The 21,151-nt window shown below is 38.7% G+C and overlaps 1 protein-coding gene across 6 annotated transcripts in view; it reads right to left on the minus strand.

Annotated features, from left to right (window-relative positions):
• Positions 1-21,151, minus strand: part of Rbp6 (RNA-binding protein 6) — a 1,159,807-nt gene that overhangs the window by 497,276 nt on the left and 641,380 nt on the right. For all 6 annotated transcript variants that reach the window (XM_071587364.1, XM_071587360.1, XM_071587359.1 and 3 more), the window contains exon 4: positions 988-1,072. In XM_071587364.1, the coding sequence (XP_071443465.1) occupies positions 988-1,072 (85 nt within the window). The remainder of the gene's footprint in view (positions 1-987; positions 1,073-21,151) is intronic.

The following is a 21,151-nucleotide window of genomic DNA, read 5'->3' on the forward strand; positions in this document are numbered from 1 at the left end:
GAAATCTTCAAAATGGAATACCAATATGCACCAAAATATACATATTTTATCAATGCATTCCGTAATTCTTTCGTGTCAAAATGATTATACAGGATTTAAAAAATTTAGATTGCTAAAATAAATTGCTGGCTAATAATTACTGAATCTTCTACCCTTAACTGGCATATTCAACGTGCAGTCATCAACAGTAAATAAACAAATGACAAAGATAGCTATGCTAATATTTGGCAAAATTTGTAAAAATCCATAACTTTACTACATAACAGATGACATTATTTATCAGTTCTATGAAAATACTTTAATTTCGCCTAAAAAGCAAAATCTATTTTGTCAATGTGATATTTCCACTTATACATTTTCATTCTATGAAGTATCTTTTCTAATGTGATATTAAGTGCAACCACCATTACTAGGTTTAATTTTACCTATATGTACACTTCTATGCACATAGCTATCTATCTAAAATGATTACCACCTTTTTTAGGTTAGAGGATTGAATTGTATTGCTACTATGACCAATACCTCAATGATATATTAAAATATATTTCACTACTCATGTTATTACAATTCAAAGAAATAAACCTTAGAAATTACTTAAAATAATGACTCATTTCTCTTACGAAAGGACATACCTAATACGTAGTAGTTTAATTAAGCATGAGATGTTTTAGGTAGTCGCAGTCCTTCGCAGAGAAGAGAAATGAATTAAAAGGACAGAAAAAGAAACCAAATTAATCAACTATGCATGATTCAGGGATATTTTTGCTCGTTTCGAATATATTAATAATAATTTCTTTCAAGTTTCAATCAAAAGACATCGAAGTTAATAGTTAAATCACTACAAGGAAAAAATTATGCAAATCCATATAAAATTAGTTATTGTAAGACAAAAATTATTTATTCGACTCTGCACAAAAATTAACCTGAATCACTTTTTATTAAAATTAATTTACTACCATGTATTAGTTAAAAAATGTTCTACGGTACCTTTTTACCGTCTAGCTCATGACTGCCTTGAGCTAAAACCTTATCTACGCTAGCCGGGTCGGCGAAGGTGATAAACCCGAAGCCCCTAAAAACACAAATTATAATCATTACTAACACAGGACTACGTACGATTAAAAATGCACAAACACTAACAAAAGTTAACAAGGACAACCGATTTAAATTTTCAAAACATTTCAAAATCGGTTATTACAGAAATCATGTACGTAAATATAATTCACAGAATAATTATAAACGACAAGACATCTACACTGACTGTGCCAACTATGTAAAAGTTACAACGTGGAATCATTAAAGACGACATATTTAATGTACATTTTCATTTCCACGATAACTATGGTAAAACACAGAGTATTTTCCAAAAATAAACACACACACATAAAAACTTGAACTTTATCTTGCATTAAAAATTCAAATACACCCGTAACCACACTCTCACAAACACACAGCCAATCTCACACCAGAGGTAAATGAAAGAAAGAAAGAAGGTTCTTAATTCCACGCTATTCACCCAGAAGGACAGACGCTCAAGATACCTAGTTATAAGAGCTATATTATGGTACGAGTTTTAAAATAAAACTCAACATTTTTACCTATAAGATTAATATCCTATGGATCATGCCAAATAAAAAAAATTGTAAAGGCCCTAAGAAAAACTCTAGACATACAAAAATGCATAGTCTCAAAATATGCCTATGTTGTTAAGTCTCCTATGATATGAGCAGAAAAACTAAGTTAAGGAAAAAAGACAAAAGTATATTTATCAAAGAAATACATACACTCTCTAATACGCTAATTTTTCGAAACCTAAGAGACTGTACCTGAATATTACACAAGACAATAGATAAACACTGGCATCTAAGTTAAACTCGCAATTGAAAAATCTACCAATTTTTTTCAGTCCCCAGCTGTATGTAGGCCGTCTCGCCGTCGCAAATATATTAATTCCTTGGGCATGGCGGCGAGCGATCAAGAAGAGAGCGTAGGAGAGAAGGAAGGCGCTCATTATCCGTCGTCAAGACGCACTTGGAAGTGTGAACAAAAAAGATTTCGTAAGATGTAGTTTCGTAAAATAACCAACACAAAGAAATCAACAGAAAATAAAAAACAATTTGAAGTAATCAGATTCATGGGGGCAATGTGTGAAAGGAGTTCAATAAAGAAAAAGTTCTTATAGTTCCTAACTTCATCAAAGTTACAGAAATTATCCGGCTTTGATATCAAGGTTTGATAATGGTCATGATTAGCACAAGGTGTTGTACAAAAATATATATTTAATGAAGTCAGTATTGTATACTTATTGCAATATTACATATCCTTTCACACTTACCCATTCTCAAATTCATTTACACAGGCGCCAAGCATTCAACTGCCGGTGAGCAAGTAAATATAATGGATTTAAAGGTAGGTCAAAAGAGAAATGGACATGATGGAGTCTGTGTAAATCTATACTATTAGTGACAAATTGACACAACAAAAGCAAATTTAAATTTAAAACAATGAAAAAATAATTCCAAGATTTGGTGAAAGAGCATGAGATAAAGATTACCCCTGTAAGAGACTCTGGATGAAATCATGTCTTAGAATAAAAGTGTTAAATTAATATACCAATTAAATAACACATATTAATTTGTTTCTGATCCATTTTCTATTGCGTGAAAAATCACAGAGCAGGAGAGAGATAGATTTTTATTGTGCATGCAAGCTGATGATAAACTTCTTTTGCTTTTTCTGGCCATTGAGTCACAGTAGTAAAAAAGTATCCCTCTACCGATTAGGCATGAATTTTTATGGTCTCGTATGAGGCATTAAAATGAAATTATGCAAATTGTAGTACCGGATGCAAGTGAGCAGCTTTATTTCAGCAAGAAAAGCCACCCGCGAGAATTAAACTAAACCACACCTATGGAAAACGCACAGCTTGATGCTAACTGCGCCAAGATATTAGCTTATAAATATACGAGTAATTTGTTTCATTAAACACCAAAAAGAAAAAAAACCTCGGATCTTCCACCAGCCAGGAATTATTTAAAATAAATGATCTACGTCGGAATTCTCCTCATACCCTTCCCAAAACCACAGGTGCTCCTTTGCAGCCCCCCATCGCCACCTCCACTTGGGCAAACTTGCTTATCCAAAAATCATTTATCAAAAACGATTTCCGTTTGAAGGTGCGTAGAATCCGCACCCTCCCCCTCCTCCCACCACGTGGTTTCGCATGCATGTTACGAGTCAAAGAAATATTGCACGAGGAAAATGGAGGAAGGACGAGAGAGGGAAGAGGGATGAAATGGGGAGGAGAAGGAAAATATTGGGAGGGAGGAGAAGGGAAATGTGTGACGTAAAAATTATGAAAAATGATTTTGCCTTGGAAAAGAGAAAGGAAAAACACCGTTTTAGCAAATATTTTGCTCACAAAAACAGGCACTCTAATGGCTGAAGCATACCAGGACACTCGCCAGCGGCACACATACCAGTCACAAGTTACAATCACACAACACATTCATTTGCTAAATAACAAAAAAAATCCACCGGGAAATTACATGGCTGACGAACTGAAATTCCATGCGAAGTAAACGAAAACCTTTAGTGTGCGCTAAAACAAAGCTTAATACTCAGCCACAATCGAGTTTTCAACATATTTATATATTGTAAGGAGTAATATTTCCACATTTAATCCTTATCATTTCCTTGAACTTTTCAATCGCCATTAGCATGTGACATCTGTATTGAGTCTGCAGAAATACGGGAAAATTGGTGATACGGTATAAGTGTACTAATTCTTACTCCACAGGACTAAATCTATCAAGATTACAATCAGTGAGATTTTTAATTATACTTTCAATAATCCTCAAGGTTGAGATAAGAGCTAAAGAGAAAGCAGTTAGTTAAATTACATTTGCCAATTGCCCTTTAAAATAGCATCATAATTCCCAGACACACACAAAGAGGGTAATCTCGTGAGGTTTTTCGAACTCATTAAGGCCAACATCGTCACACAACACTCTTTTTTTCCCTTAGGGCTATTGGCATCCTAAATTTCGAATAATGGCGCACACGAGTCCTACATCTACGGAACAAATTAGATTCAAATCTCTCCTTATCTCTAAGAATATAGTGCTTAATACTTTCCTGGATGCACAGGCATCTTCATGTACTCCCATACATTGGGTACATTATGATACATTTTTCTCACACATTATGGGTGCGATGAGCATGTTTTCCCCATTCCATATTACTTAAAAATATAAACACTACTTACTAACGTAAGAATGGGAGATAAGATAATCATAGACGACCGATATCTTATTCACTTGAAACAAAGTCTCTTTAAACAAAGATTGCCGGCTCCAATTTCTACCTCCTCGGGGATGCATTTCTTTAGTTAAAGGAAAGAAAGAGAGTCAACGCTATTCTTCGCCGGAATGAAAAACAAAAACGTGTTTCTAAATGGAAATTCTCTTTCTCGCTTCTTTCCCCCCTTCAGTCCTAGTGAGGTTAATGGAAAGAGGTTTTGAATATGCAAATCGTGTTAAAATAGAACGTACACTGAAAGCGTTAATTTCCAACTTGAATTCTGCAAACCCCTTGAGGCTCATGCTCCTCCTTTTCGCCCCTCAATTCAACCCTGGTCCCGTTCATACGCTTAATCTCACAGAGCTCTAAGAGTATGAAGATTTTTCTAATTTCTTGGGTACATCATTTACAAATTCTATAGAATCACGGGCATTCGGGAAAACACTGGGTCTCACTGTAGGATTGTATATCCCTCAGGTGATATTAGACTTTAGAATATTTACAGTTTATAATACCTTTAATCTATCAATTATTGCTTAAAATAATTTCATTCTTAAAACTTCATCCGTGATTCCACTTCTATCACACTTTTATTTTTTTATCTTTTTCACCATAGAGTTTCTCAAATGTGCTCCCCAGGTCTCCTCAAATTTACGCACACAGAAATACTATCGGCTTCAAATTCTTATGAGAATCATCAGTAATTACTACTTAACTCATTTCAATTAACATTTTATGCCCTACATTTCCTGAAGACTAAACTGAAATCCATGTTTCTGAAAGCGAAAACACTACTACAAACACATCGTTTTTAAGTATTAAAGGTATGTGTTTATAATGCCGCAAACTCCTTGATATTGTTAGAATATTTTTATTGAATAGGCATCACTGTTCTATGAACTATATCTTAAATTTGTCAAACTTGCATGATTATTAAAAATATTAAGATTAATTAAAAATCATTTTATGAAAATTAGTTCCATATAACCGCATTCCATGAAGAACAAAAATATATGAAAAAGGAACTTTCCATCGGAAATGCTACTAAAAAATAGACATCTTCCGGCATATTATATGCAAATGTAGGCATTTATCGACTGCTTATTACATAAGGTAATGCGGCCATGCCCATAGGAAAACGTACTTGCACGAAAATCGCTCCACATCCTATGGGACATCATTATTCATCAACACCTCGGAAAAATTCCACCGTTGACCGTCACTTTCCTCTTTCTTTCTTTCCTCCGTCACCTCTCTCAAACTCATATCCCCTCTTCTACTCTTTTCGTCTTCCATTCCGTCACACGGGCTTCCGCGAATTGTACGTCGATTTCAAAGCGTCTCGAACAGTTGAGGATCGGTTTAGCGCGCGCCGACGCCGCCGCATGACCCAATTACGCATGAGACGGAAATTAACCCAAAGCGTTCATTTCTCACTAATTCTGCCCCCCCCCCACCCTAGACTTCCTCAAACTCCTCCACTCTTCTTCCTCTGAAACGCCACCATTTCAGCTCCGACACTCTCCGGCCAACTAACCAACGTCACAACCCCACACTACCATTCTTCGTCCGCCTTCCCCCTCTAACCTCCTCCTTTTCTCTTTACCCTCTCCTCCTTCGTCGTATCTCGCCTCGCTCCGTTCCATCCTACCTCCACCCCCCCTCGTTCCCTTCCTGACGGCGTGACATCTTTGACCGCACCGATTGCTCACACACCGTCGCCTATAACTCTTCCGGAGGAAGGGAAGAGTGAGGATGACACTAAGGGCCATCCACCCGTGCTTTGTGCGCCATCGAGCATATTCTCATGGCCATTGGTACTTTACAGTCCAATAAAAATGGTTAAGGTGATATTATTTCCTATCATTCCATAAGTGAACACCGAATGACTTACGATTTAAATAATCGCACAAATAAGATTATTTTGATTTTTAAAGAAAATATGAATCGTGTATTGGAGTAATTCAATTATTTCAAATACAACAGGGAATAAGTTAAACTTATTTTGATATGATAATGCCAGTTTTACTTAATTAAGAAAAACAAAGCCTCTTCAATGAAACAATAGTTAAAAGGTACACATCTGGAAAATTATATTTAAAAAAGAGAGTGAATTAAGTTTTTGGATTAATTTGTTTTGAATGATTAACCTTATACTGATTTCACAATTTCGAAATATGATTATTATTTTTAATAACTATTACAGCCATTTTAATTATTCTCGCAGGACTTTCAGATGAGTGCGCTTAGAAAAATGTCTATAAATGCATTTTAGATACTTTGACAATTTCTAAAATAATCAGCAATAACATGAACTTAGCTAAAGATTTTTGAATCAGTAGAGTAACATTCGTTCCTACTATTTCTTACGATCGATTATATCTCGATCCCTACATCTTCTCCAGTCTACTAGGACACCCACTGACAGTCTCAACCTTTTTACTCGCGTTTGCCCGCCAGCTAGCAAGAGAGCTTAGAGAGGCCTTCAGAAAACACCTCCCAACTATAGACCGAAACGAGTAGCTCTTCAGGAGTGATAGAGAGGGGAGGAGGAACCACGACACAAAACTCTACAAGAGAAGAATTCACGCACACGTAGAGATGGACGCACATACACCCGTCCCACTCGTCTTGTGCCTATTCCCCCTATTCCTTTTCCCCTCAACGATTCTCCTTCCTCGCCACAAACAGGAGTGAGGGTTTTCAGCTCGTCGGAGCCTAGAAAGAAAAAGAGAATGGCGAACAGGAGAGGGAAGCAGTGACAGGAGGGCAAGCGAGAGAAGGAAAGATTTTCGGCGAAGACAAACAAGAATAAAACACGGTCGAAATCCCGCAACATCAGCATTTGTGGTGCACATACATTTGGACAAGAGGGGATGGTTCGAAAAGTTTCCGGATTTTCGAGGGGCGGAGTAGTGTGCGCGGGAGGCTGACTGCGCCCCACCCTCCTCTTCGCTTGCCCCAAATCCTCAATCCCTCCTCCTCTCTCCCTCTGTCTCTCTCCTTACTCTCTCTCTCCCTCGGTCGAAGTGGAAGTGAAGCAGTTTTGGATTACACTCCCTAGCAGTGAGGGTTGAGGGAAATTGGGGCTGGGGAAACTGAGATGGGGTCGGTGAGGTTCTGGATGGATAATTCCGAGTGGAGTGACAAAAGAAATCCGTTTCAACTTTGTTTGGATGAACAAAGGGAGTATCAATTGGTCATGGGGATATTTTAGGGACGGGAATCGAAGCCCACGATTAAGTCAATAGTAAACACGGAACACGGATAAGCATATTCATATTCAATCTTAAAACCTCTATCTGTAAATGAGTGATTAATACTTATCGTCAGTAAATGTGAACACACATAGAATTTTATTATATTGCATGAAAACCGGAAATCCGACAGGATTTTCCCCAAGATAATATCCATCGCAAACTATAAGAATGACTTTTAAAAAAATTGAATGATCCTAAGAAGTTTATTATATTCTTCACGTGATCGAATTTGATCCAACAGAATATGAAAATGAAGTAAATTGAAGGATTGTTTGCGGTTATTTACTCCAACTGAAAAATAATCAATTGTGTAGAGAATGAATGAATAGGTGATCAAGAGCTCTTTATGCTTCATTTTATTTCCTTTTTAAAAAAGTCAAAAATATATTTGGTATATTAACGAAAATTTTGACGCCAACAATGAATGTGACATTAATTTAGTACACTAATCAAGAAGATATTTTGACGAATATTTCGAGTGAAATACTAGTTGACGACAACTTAATTTCATTCGGTAAATAATAAAGGGGATTTACCAAAGGCAGAACAAATTCGCCCCTACACAGCGGTTCCTTTTTGCCATCTCGGAGGTAATATTTATGGTGTGATATAAAAATGATAACAGGAACGTAGTAACGTGTTAGTTATTTTGGAAGGAAGGAGGGCGGATGGAAGCGACCCCTTAATGGAAGTGTCGAGCTGGATTGCGTTTACATTAAAGGCAGTGGGAAGGAACGAGCGGTGGTGGGAAGGGAGGGAGGGATGGAGAAGAGAGGGTGGGAGGGAAGGTTGAGGTGATGGGAGGAAAGTGGGTGGGAGGGAAGATAGAGAACGTAAGCAAGGGAGGGAAGGAAGACGCCGCCGGGTGCTGAGCACACCAAAGAAGCATCTCGCCAAGCGTGAGAGCCGGGGTAAGATGCTTGGATGGCAGACAAACAGAGCGGAATGAACGAGAGCAAAAAGATAAATTCAAGGAGATACATACACGAGGGTGGCATGAGGAGGAAAAGGAAAAATAAAGGAGTGGGGAATGAATAGAGTGATCGGGCTACCGGACCGTAAATACGCGTGGAATAGATTGATGTATTAATGAATGTAACTAATCAAAGTAATGAGGCAAGAGTCGAGTTTTTTCGAGAGATTTACCGAGTTCTTTCGTCCATGCGACACAGGTGGAAGTTAAAAAAAAGGTGGTGGTGAAAGGGGAAACAGGAGAGTGACGTAGAAATACATAAAGTAGGTGATGACAGTAGGTGCGATGAGAGACATAAGATGAGAGTGGGTGGCGATTGGGAGGGAGAAGAGGAAAAAGGAGGGCACAGAAAGTGGCGCTTCCGTTGCGGCGGCACCGGGTGCATGTATTATAATGCTAACAGCGCCTCTACCGGCCGAGAAATGAGATAGCTGTGGTTTGAGGGAAGATGTGTTGCCTTAACGACCGACCGACGTAGGGATCCACGCCGCAGAGAGAAAGAGTGAGCGAGAGGGGGAGCGGGGTGGACGGAGGGGGTGGCGAGGAGGCCAGGCGAGGGGGATGTGCGGGAGGGAAGGTGGGGGATACGGAAGGAGAGAGAGAGAGTTAGGGTGAGGTTATCAAAGTCCACTTTTGGATGATTACGACAGCAACAGCTTAAGGACATACTCTAGAGAGCACCGTGGAGTGTGTATAAGATTGAGTTAAGGGAGAAAATGTTAAATTACACAACTGCAACTCATAACTGAAGTTCTTCCACATAAAGTGCGTACATAGGAGTATCGAATCGCCGTAAGGAAGCCGAGGACGGAGATGATTTCCAGAGATAATAAATACATATCAGATGAAATTTCTAGCTGTAAATAACTATTGTCTTTCATACTCCTTCGAAAGTGTAAAAAATATTGCTATTTTTCGTGTAAAAAGTGGACTAATAAATTATATTTATTTATATTTTACTACAGTTAATACTAAATTCAAGCCTAATATGCCCCCTGAGACACTGACGTATTAAATAAATATTTAAAAATGTTTTCTTGCAAATTACATGAAGTTTCGTTATTAATTTTACTAAAACTGTGGGAAAGAACTAGTAATATGAAAATTTTAGAGCTAATTAAAACTAGTGGCACTACTTGGCCTGACCCTTCTAGAACTCAAAAAACCTCGTTTTGATTTTCCGGTGTCGATGAATATAATTCCAAGACTTACTTTTCCAGAATAAAGTTTTCTTTCACGTATAAGGGAATCATTTCGATTTCTTCTTTTCCACGTGAACTCAAATGAGGAAATACAAGAGACTCCATTGAGCCCTGAAACTATATACTCGCTGCCTTTGAAGCTATTCCCCTTTCCCTTTTTCCTTTAAATACCTTTCTAACCATAATGAAGCAAACTGAAAACAGTTTTCCAACATAATTTCAATTTATAAAGTTAGTGGCAATTTAAGTTGTCAAACTGTAATAAGTGGAAGTTAGAAACAAAACTGATCACTTCAACATCACACAGATTTCATAACCCACCATTAAATCTAAAAATTCAAAATTTAAATCCTGCTAGTCACAGAGAATCTATTGCTGACCAGTAATTTGGAAGTCATACATTAAACTATTATCAATTACATAAAAATAATTAAAGGGCAAACGTATTTTTTCATAATTGTTGCATTATAATGTTCATTAGCGGATGACTCCGTTAAAAGTTACTGTTGCGGCATCTCCCGCAGTTTCTTTGGAATTTGTCAAAGGGAAAACACCATACGTGTTTAAAGTTGGCTTTAACCTCGTGGACAGTGGCGCCTCGCGCACGACTACGAATGCATGTGACATTGTATGTACGGTATTTCGTCATAACATCTAGTTCCTTTAAAAGCCCCAAAATTTCAGAGTTTAAGAGGACGCCTCGGTAGCTTAAGTGGCTAAAGCACTCGACCGGATATTGAGGGATCTGGGTTCGAGTCCCAGTCAAGGCGAATGATTTTTACGCTCTGAAATTGTTGCATTATAATGTTCATTAGCGGATGACTCCGTTAAAAGTTACTGTTGCGGCATCTCCCGCAGTTTCTTTGGAATTTGTCAAAGGGAAAACACCATACGTGTTTAAAGTTGGCTTTAACCTCGTGGACAGTGGCGCCTCGCGCACGACTACGAATGCATGTGACATTGTATGTACGGTATTTCGTCATAACATCTAGTTCCTTTAAAAGCCCCAAAATTTCAGAGTTTAAGAGGACGCCTCGGTAGCTTAAGTGGCTAAAGCACTCGACCGGATATTGAGGGATCTGGGTTCGAGTCCCAGTCAAGGCGAATGATTTTTACGCTCTGAAATTGTTGTATTTTTTCATATTGATTGATAATTGACAGGCCTCCCTACATAAATGAATCTAACGAAATATTGGTGAAATAAATACAACAGCGTAATAAGGAATGACAAAATTAATTCACCTTCTAAGCTCTTCAATAAACCAAATTCGCCTTAGCTCCTTAGAAACTTCTTTGCGCTTCTTCGTGAAACTATGGTGCCCACAAAACTGCATGAACGCTAATTGAAAAATTCGAATGGGAAAAGCGTAAATTTAAGCGATGAAGTAATAAATATACAAAATATGACAAGTTAAAGATGACTAATTTCATATTATTTAACGGTAAAGATGGAAACTTTTGGATTCAACGAATTTATTAAGCATTTACATGGTGCACATACTGGTAGACCTATACGATACCCGGCATTTTACTTATTCCTTAGAAGATGATTTCCATACAATATACGGAAACAGATTCAGGGGGAGATTAGATACCTTCGAGTTCTATGGCGTATGCATAACTAGGTGAATGATCAACACATTTAGAGCGATTCATTAATCACGTGATTTTCCTCAAGAATTACATAGTATGCTTAATTATAGTCTTTCCTCAAATTCCTGCGACCGAAAATACCTAGTTTGACATGCTTTCTCAAGCAAATGAAGCTCTCTCGCTATCCTCCAGCAAATAATAAGTCTTCAGATGAAATAATCAGGCACATACTTCCCAACATTCATTTTTTAACAAAATTACTCACGTGAAAATGTAATTCGCCTACCAATATCTTTCCCCATCTACTATGTGATCCATAGGTTTTACATAATCAAACTTGAACGTTTAAAATTGTTCTAATGACCCCCAATTGATACTTATAAACTGCCTGAAATGACTCCACATGACGTAACCCTTCTCCCCCACTGCTGAGAAAGGAAACCTTCCCAGTGGAGCTCGTGTTTACGCCCGCACGGATCAATGAGAGTAGTCCACCACAGGTCCACGGGGGAGTAAGGAACACAAAAAATATGCAATAAATGTGCTCAGTTTAACATGAATTAGTATTTGAATACGATAATGTTTCAAAGGGAAATAGCTTCTACTACATGAACATTTGAAAGCAAGAGTTCCGTAAACAAAGTATGATTAAAGCACCAACAGCCTTTTACTCAGAAGGGAAAAGGAACACGTTCAATTTATGTTTTCTTAATGTGTACATCCATTTACTATATCGAAAACACAAAAATGTTTCACTTGTCAAGGTGAAGTTGGTGTAGCATAATTGAGCAAATAAGAGTTATTCGCTCAATGAAAAGAGAGAAAATGGAACAAAGTTGGGAGATGAAAACATTATTCAAGTTAGAGGAATAAGACAAATTTACAAATTAACTTTGGCCACCCAGGCTGGGTGAGGTAATAATGCCAAGACAGACAGAGCTACGATTTGAAAAGTATGATAGGAAAAATGTTTTAAACGACTCAGAAAGATATAAGAAACTGAATAAAACCCCAGGACAGTGATAGGTAGGCCCCACATTCCGAAGACATGAAACAAATGGAATACATACAATAAGGGTAGCTATACCAGTTTATTTCTCACTGTAGCCTGTATTTTCGTATAGAGTTCCCATACGTAATACAGCTTGGGCTTAGATTTGGATGCACAGAACCAGATTTGAACCCGGAACACTCCATTCTATACAATGCACGCTCAACCCATTAGGTAATCAAATGCTGCATCAATAGATTATGAATATAACATGACTCATAAATGAATTATTTATTTGAGTAAGTTAAATGCAAATAAAACGCAGAAAAAGGAATCCGCTAATTGTAATTTTTCCCTCAAACTGAACATCTGATAAAAAGGAGTTAATGCATTTTAGAGTCAAGTACAGCCCAATTTTCAGTTGACTACTTTTATAATTCATCTTATCCCTCACATATACATAGGCGTTCAACACAAATGTCCCACTCCAATGTAACAGGTAAGGATCTTTTCTTTTACTACCCTGACGTTAATATTTAAAAGCATTATTCCTATTCCTAGCTAAAATAATCTCGATTAATATTATTATCCGTTCAAGTTGGCATTTCTCGTAAAAAAATAATCTAATTTGTAACAATTATGAAAACCTCAATAGATGATATTTGTAAACGCTCAGGAAAAGAGCGAAAAGATTCAGCATTCATCTAACTCCATTTTTTTCATCAAAAAACGTCCTCGGAAGTGTCTACATGTAACTAAGGAAAATTGTGCGGCTTAGTTCAACATTTCTGGTAGTTTAGCCATTACGTTATAAGCTAGTTCGCTGTGCCCCGAATTGTATACTAAAGAGTCTTCTTAGAAATCCTAATAAGAGAAGAAAAATACTTTTGGATGGCAGAAAGCCCGCACAATGAAAAAATAACTAAATTTATCAATAATCAAATCTAATTGATTTATCGAACTATAAATTTATTTTGATCCAATCAGAAGATGCAACAGTGAACTTATCATCAATGTGCCCCTAATCACCCTACAATCCAGTAAGGTACATACAGCTGCACACATACTATTCACGGAGAATTTCGATCCAAGAAAAATCTTAGTGCCTCCATAGACGGCTCAGTCATCTTAATTTGATTTCATCTTTATTACTGCCAAAACCAACGATATAAACCTCTTTATCCAGAAAGGAACCTCATTGATTTCATAGAGTGAAGAACGCAAATGTTTTACCGAAGGGTGTTGGGAAGAAGGAAAAAGATTTTAGAAAAGAAAGGGCAAAAATGTACGCACCCATAAGACGCATAAGGCTCCAATAGGAATACACTCCCTGGGGACCATAAAAGAGAATATTTTAAGCGCGAGGGATATGATTATGTAAATAAATGCTTGTACTCATCTTCCTCACATTCGAGAGCTGGAAAAGAACGAGTTTTATCTCCGCTGAGGGGATTCGCCACCCCTTCCAGGTCCGAGTTATTTCCAGGAGGGCCTCGAAACCCCATTCCGTAAAAAAAGACCCATTTACGACCCTTTCTCAACTCGCCAGCGAACACACACACAAACACTAACACGCAAACACCGCTCTCATCCTCTTCATTCTCTCGGAGAAAAGAAGAGAAAAAAATGCGACAAAAATACGGCAAACTGTTTTATTGCATATTACTCTTGTATCATTTTATTATTATTTCGTTTTATTTTTTTTATGTTCCTCCTTTGTTTCCGTAGCGCACTCGAAATTTCGGCTTCAATATTTTTACGGCCCAAAAGTTGGGGCTTTATCACTTAACGCTCCTTCATTTATACGCGCGGGGATATGAGTCGCTGGGTGGGCTCCATCGAAGTGGGGTGTAGAAGGAAAGGGAAAGCATTTTGCCCTTGAGCGGGTGTTCGCGTGTGTGTGTGCGCGCCTTGGAATGTGGTAGGAAGAAATTTGGGGAAGGGGGGATAGGAAAAGCAAGCAGGTAGTGAAGTAGTGGGGAGAAGGAGGGGGCAGAGTGGAGGGCCAGCGCGCGCACGTGGGTGGAGGGAGAAGAGGGGAGCCTCGTCAAGGCAACGTAATATTTTTTCATATTCCTCCTGGCCTTAAAAATGAGATATGGAAATAAAAAATGCATCTGAAACTGTAAGACTATTCCCCATCCCTTTCCAGTTGATCACCAAAAGAATGGGAAACGAATAAGCAAAGGAGTTAGCAAAACTAATACGTTTTCTCGCAGAAATATTTCTTTAATCCAACCCAGGTTGTAATAAATAGATGGTGACGGAAAAATGTATGCATAAGTCATTCTACGAAGTAAGAGAAATCGTTGGGAACATAATTGTTCGATTCAGAAACACACGTATAACTTGGACGAAATCTCCGAAAATACTATTTATCGCGGTTTTACCGCGATAAATAGCATTTTGCGCGCACTCGTAACAAGAACGACCGGAAAAAATCAAAAAATCGTTTAACTTTTTCATTAGGAAAACCAAAATCATGAAACAATAAAATGAGTTCACATAAAAGTCTATTTTCATAATCCTTTCACAAATATTGATATTATGAAGCAGAAAAATAATTTCCTTCACATATGTGTCAAACAAATATGCCACTGCTAAGAGACATTGGTCCACAGATATTATCTACAACCAAGGTTTATTTTCTTAGCATATGATCTTATTGGTTGACTAGAACGGAAAATTAAAAATCAGAGATTACCTTATTGCTTATTTCTAAACAATTACAATTTCCTTTCTTGGCACTAAATCTCCAAAAAGTTTGATCCAAAGATATTTTTTAAACGCACATACACGTAAGACCCGTTTCGTTATTTCTATGAATGTGTAAATTGAGCCTATTTCATTTCAAATAATTAATTCTCTTTAGTCTTGTCGATGCTACATGTTTTAATTATAAATGTTTCGAATGGCCCCTAGAAATTATTTACTTCTAAGGATTTCGAGAGCTTTCTCTTTGTTAACTATACATTATTTCTTTTTTTTGTTTCTTCGGAAATTCTGATTGCCTTCATGTTGCCTAAAAAGCCTAATCTATTTTTTCCTCTCACCCGCTTACTCATCCCTCTCCCTTCTATACAATGACTTCCTTGAACCCTGTTTGAAAACAAAACGCACTTGATCGCTTATTTCTGATTGAAAGAGATCAGGTTATTTTTTATAATTAACCAATTTGAAAATTTTTCTAAAAAACATTTAAAAATAACAGTTTAAGAGTACCTTTCCAACATGGCCTCTATGCAAACCCGTAAGATTGATTTTGTCACACAGATGCCATAGGTGGAAGAAAAGAAAGTAAGAATGACTACACAAGAACGATCAAAAGATTTGTAAGTTCCATGAGCATATTATGCCTTTTTAATTAAATAAGCTTCCTAATAACTCTTTAGCCATACTCATATATATATACTCATATGCCAATATTAAAAGACTTCGAAACGTGCCTTGCAGGTGCATTATTATGTATATAAAAACAGAAAGAACGTGTTTTATGAGGTTGTAAACCGATAGGCATTGAGAAATTAAACGAATAAATTGTAGAAGAAGGAAAGAGCACATTTTTTCATTAAAATTTAATTTTAAATAATAAAAATGGATTTTTCCGGTTGAAATTTGGAAGACTCTCGTTCTGATTAATTCCTCTAACATAAAATTTGTTGTTCTTAAATTAATGCAATGCCATATTTTTCAAGTTCTATTGTATGGCTATTTCTTCATTGTACCAAAATAATATTAAAATAACGGTAGCTCTTCGTTTAATAGCAATTACATAAAACATTGTTACTTTTCAAAACTCGGGTACGTTTTCTTTTAAACAATAAGTTAAATTTATCTAATAAGGTGAACCACAGCCACTAAAGATTGTTTGTATTTCGTATAGAATATCTAACCGCCTCATGTATTTAACACTGTATCTATCACAAACCACCAATAGGGTCTCGGTGAGCATTAGCCTTGTCCAGTAAATATTAGATCGTGAATTCGAATCCTGCAGACGAATCAGCTGATTTAGTATATTAAGTTTCAATACTTAAATCCTCATTTCGCAGCACAGTCCAATGTGATACTACATGTAAAATCTCATGCCTGAAAAAAATCTGAAACATTGAACCCAATCTCTTAAACATTAATGGGTATCCATCTTAAAGTTACATTTATATAACATCCATGTCGCTTTTGTGTCAACATGCGGCCACCAAAACCATCAATACCCACTTCCCCACGTAATAACGCTATTCTTCTTCCAACTTGTGACAACAGCAGTATTGAAAATAATGGATGAAAAAGGAAATGAAGGGTATACAGGGGGAAATCGAGATGGCGAAATATAAACGCACGTATCTGGAAGCCTGGTTGAAAACGAATGGAGGAGGAGCAATTGCAGTGCGGGTAACCGATGGTTAGGGTGGAAAGAGAGAAAAAGCGTTGGAATATTCATCGAGAGAATGAAGCTAAGCAAAGAGTCGTGACTTGATGAAACGCGATGGTTGCCGAAGAGAGCGAGAAAGCTTCGGGGAGAAGGGAAATTGAGTTTACAGTCGTGTGGAGGATCCCAGCTATGCCCAAATAAAAACTTGACTCGCCCTCCAGCGATGCGGCCACAAAACGACGAGAAGCCCAGCCCTCTTCCACGGGCATAAAGGAATAGAGGGAGGGGCGCCCGATTTTTAAGGGTAAGACAACTACAGGCGAAGAGAAGGTGGATCATGTGACGCCAGAAAGCGAGACAGCCAGTTTTTCTCAGAGAAACGGAGCGGACTTCTCTTCCAGAAAACGAATGAAGGGGGAGACGTAGGAAGAAAAGGCACATATAATAACGACGCCAAAGAAGATGAGAACGGAGTTATCCGCCTTGATGGAGGAAGAAGGTACAGAGGAAAGAACGAGGGGAGAGGCCAATGGGTGATATCGAGGGAGAAGATTGGAAGGAGATTTTCAGCCCTAGAAATGAAGAATTGCTAGGAAGGTTGGAGCCAAGAAAGGAATGAGGGGGTGAGAGGAGAGAGAGAGAGAGACTGAGGAGGGAAAAGAGGATACCAAGAGATTAGAGATTTCACGAGAAGCAGGAGGTTGGAGTAGGAATGAGGTTTCTTTAAGAAAGGAGGAGGGAGAGTGGAAGACAGGACAGACGGAAAGAGTGGGGAGAGTGGCGGAAAGAGGTGGATATTCTTCATCGCTGCGGTTTCATATATGCGACGGAATGAAAAGGACAGAGTTTCAAATTGAAAAGAGGTCGAGGGTAAACCTTAAGGGTTAATGAAAGGGGAGGTCTGCGAAGACTCTTGAGGAATGCAAGCGTAAAGGCTCTCGCGGGGTAGAGCAGGGCGAGAGGGGAGTCTGCGCCAGGGGTTAAGGCACGTGGAGGAGGAAGGTGGCCCATGCAAACAGTAAATGTGGTTTCGTATCACGCGAATTATCGTAGAGAGAGGAAAATGAAGACATGGAAGTGCTGTTATTTCTTGCAATGGCACATTCAAATGTTGTAACTATGATTGATAACTCAGCATTATTTTCTCAGGGTAACCTTGCATTTCTTAAACTTTTTCTGATCTTCCCTAACTAATACCCTTTCACTATAATTATACCCACTGAAATCTGGTGCCTCATAAACCAATCTCGAAATTTTGCCTGATTCAAGGAAATTAAGCGTCATTAAAATCCTTGTAACAACCATGTACGACCAAAAGTCACACTGTCTATAATTTTGATTTTTCCAACTATATTTAGCGCAACTTCGTACCTATAAGCTAAAAGAGACTTTGAGAAGTAGATGCATTATCAATATATTTTTCCATTCCACTGGATCTCCTACACTAATCTACACATATAGCAACGAGAGCTCAAGAGCAACAGCTCAGCTGATAGATGGGAAGTAAAATTTCATTTTCCTCAGCAGCCATTTGAGGTACTCGTATTTGATGTGGTACTCACTACCATCTGCAGCCCTTCTTTGCCAAGAAATGAGACGGGGAGTAGGTAGGAAAGAGTGAACCAACATAATATATCTTAAAAGGAGAATCTATCACCTGAAAGGACTTTTTCACTCTTCCATGGGGGAGAGAATAAGAAACAGTGCGGCTGTTCCGAGATATGAAATGTCATGGTAAGAAGGTTAAGGGTACCAATAGTGGTAAAGAAAGCAAGTATAGCAGAATATAGCCATACGCCAATTCCCGGACAGGAATTATGATTGATGAATTTTCGACAGATAAAGGTCGCATGTTCCAGAATCAAAACATACTTGAAATCGGAGCAACATTCTTTTGAAAGCCATTAATTAAGAAAGAATTTTAAATAAGTTAAATATCTGGTGGGAAAATTGATAAGCATCTGAAATTAATAACGATGAAATTATTATTCTGGATACTTAATTTTTTAATCATGCCTCGTAATCACACGCTATATGACCCCGATTAAGTATGCACGGAATTTCGCATCGAATGTTTCATCACAGTGAATAAAATTAAGTGAACACCCTGATCCTGCTCAAAGGGATATGCATATTACTGACAATGCCTAGGGTAAAGGCGGAGCAGGAAGAGACACTCAGAGCGACGGACCGGAATAAACTGATTTTACCTTAAGCTGTACCAAAATGGGTGAGAAAATAGCGCTAAAAATAAATACCTCAGGGGAATAAAAAACAAACGAAGCCGTTGCCGTGGGAGTTAAGCGGATCCTCCGTCCTGGCTTTCGATCGTTAAACGTCCGACGCATCCGCGATAACCAATCGGAACCGGTTGACGCTTCGTGATTGATCTATTAGGTCATTTCCTCCAGAAAGTACCTCTACGTGATTGGATCGCGACTAAAAAGAGTCCGCAAGAGCTAAGAGGGAGGAAGGGAGAGTGAGAATTGGGGCGAGAGATGAGAGGGGGGAGGGTAACACCGAGCCGGAGGGAAAAATGGAAGTGTTGGAATATGACGGACTACGGAGCAGGATAAAAACAGGATATGGCCTCGGCAATAATCCGTGCGTGTGGACGGCGAGATTCTCCATGGCAACTGTGGAATTGCACGGCACACGTGCAAGAGCGTCCCCGTATCGTAACAAGTAAAGCTAGGCGTAGTGGGTGTGCAATGGATAGTGCACGCGGAAGGAAGGGTGCTCAGCAGAGGAAATTATGGGAGAATATTGCTGAGTGATATTATGAAAACGGAATGTGGTAGCAGACAGAAGGAAAAGGTTGAGCGGTGATCAAGCCGAGAAATGTGCTTGGAAATAAGAGCAGGAGATTTCAGGTAGCCGAGTGGCGACGGGTCAAGGAGGCGAGTGAGCTGAGAGGGAGGGTCAGCGGGTGGGTACGTGGCGATAATTGAGAAATGCAGAGTAGACGGGAAGGGGAAAAGCTCCTCTTCTTTTGCGCGGGCTAATTAGCTCTTTTCTCACTCAAAAAAGTCAGCCAATTTTTTTCCAACTTTTGTTTCTCACCTTAATCTTGTTTTATTTTTAACGACGCTCGGTCCCCTTGAAAGTCGATACTTGGAGGTCACACCTTTACTGGCTGACGTAAAACCTCTCACATTGCCTCTTGTTTGGGAGTAAGCATGGTTAAATAGAAGAAGTTGATAAGGAAAGGGGTAGAGATGAAAAAATCCGTTTCCGCTACCAAATGAACAAAAAAAAAGGCTCGCGTAATTGCTGTCTGGTATCCTGACTATTTCAACACCGTTCCTCCAATGTGGAATTAGGTGGACATTGATGAAAAAAAAGAGAACCGAACGTGGGGGAGAGGGGAAGGAGATGAGGAAGAGATGAAATGGACGAGGATGTTGGGGAAAGGCGGTACGTGAAAAGGCCCCTCCTGCAGAAGAAAAAACTAACCGAAACGAGGAGAGAGATAAAACCTGGAGAGTCGGGGAGGGGAGGGGGAGTGGACATGAGAAGAGAAACAGGGCTATAGGGGAAGGGTGAAAAATTGGCGAACGGAGGCAGATGAGAAGTGATTTTGACATCCAACAAATTTATCCGAAGGGTTCAATTTATCTCGGAATAGCTGGAACGGCAGAGGCGACACGGCCTCACATGCCCACGGTCATGCAGTGTATCGCGATACGGAGTGAAAAATATGACGGAAAGAGAAATATTTATATAAAAATTATTAACACTCATTCCATCGAGAGTGTATCCCTCTAGCTTTAATTTATCGCCCGAAAAGGATTTATGGAGGAATACCCGACCGGTGTCATTGAGTGAAAAATGAAATGCATAAGAGATATATTAAAGCCCGAGAAAAATGTCTACTGCCGTCATATCTGGAATCTACTCCCACCGCACACTTGTGATAGCGTAAAACTTGAGCGGGTGAGCACTTTTACTGAAAATATTCTGAAAAATTATTATACCAACCGCCATCGCTCTAATTAATTTGACTAGTTGGGAGATATAAATCAAGATGGAGCGCTAGTTAGTCGAGCGCCAAGATTAATTGTTCGGCATCATTTCACCCCTTCCGGTTTTTGCTTGCTGCCCTCCCAAGCCCTTTGCAAACTCTCCTCCCTCTTCCCTCACACCATTCCACACTTTCCCGAAACTCGCGTTATCTGGCCGATATTCAAGGGAGCTCAATTGCACCTCACACACGCCCTCAGCCTCAGCGTAGGGCCAGCCTCACACCAAAAGGAGATACTAGGACATTATTGATTGACGCCATACGCCAAATCCCTATTAACTCCTTCCCTCCTCGATTCAGGAACAAAGTTTACCAGACCATTCACGAAACCTTTTTCTTTCGTAGATGATGAAGAGTCATGCGATAGTTTTTAGTCATAACGGGGACGCTTTTTAGAGATCCTATTGAAATACTTGTTTCAAAATGAAGAGAAC

Source organism: Hetaerina americana, unplaced genomic scaffold (genome assembly GCF_022747635.1).
Source record: "Hetaerina americana unplaced genomic scaffold, ioHetAmer1.1.p SCAF_3, whole genome shotgun sequence".
NCBI lineage: Eukaryota > Metazoa > Arthropoda > Insecta > Odonata > Calopterygidae > Hetaerina > Hetaerina americana.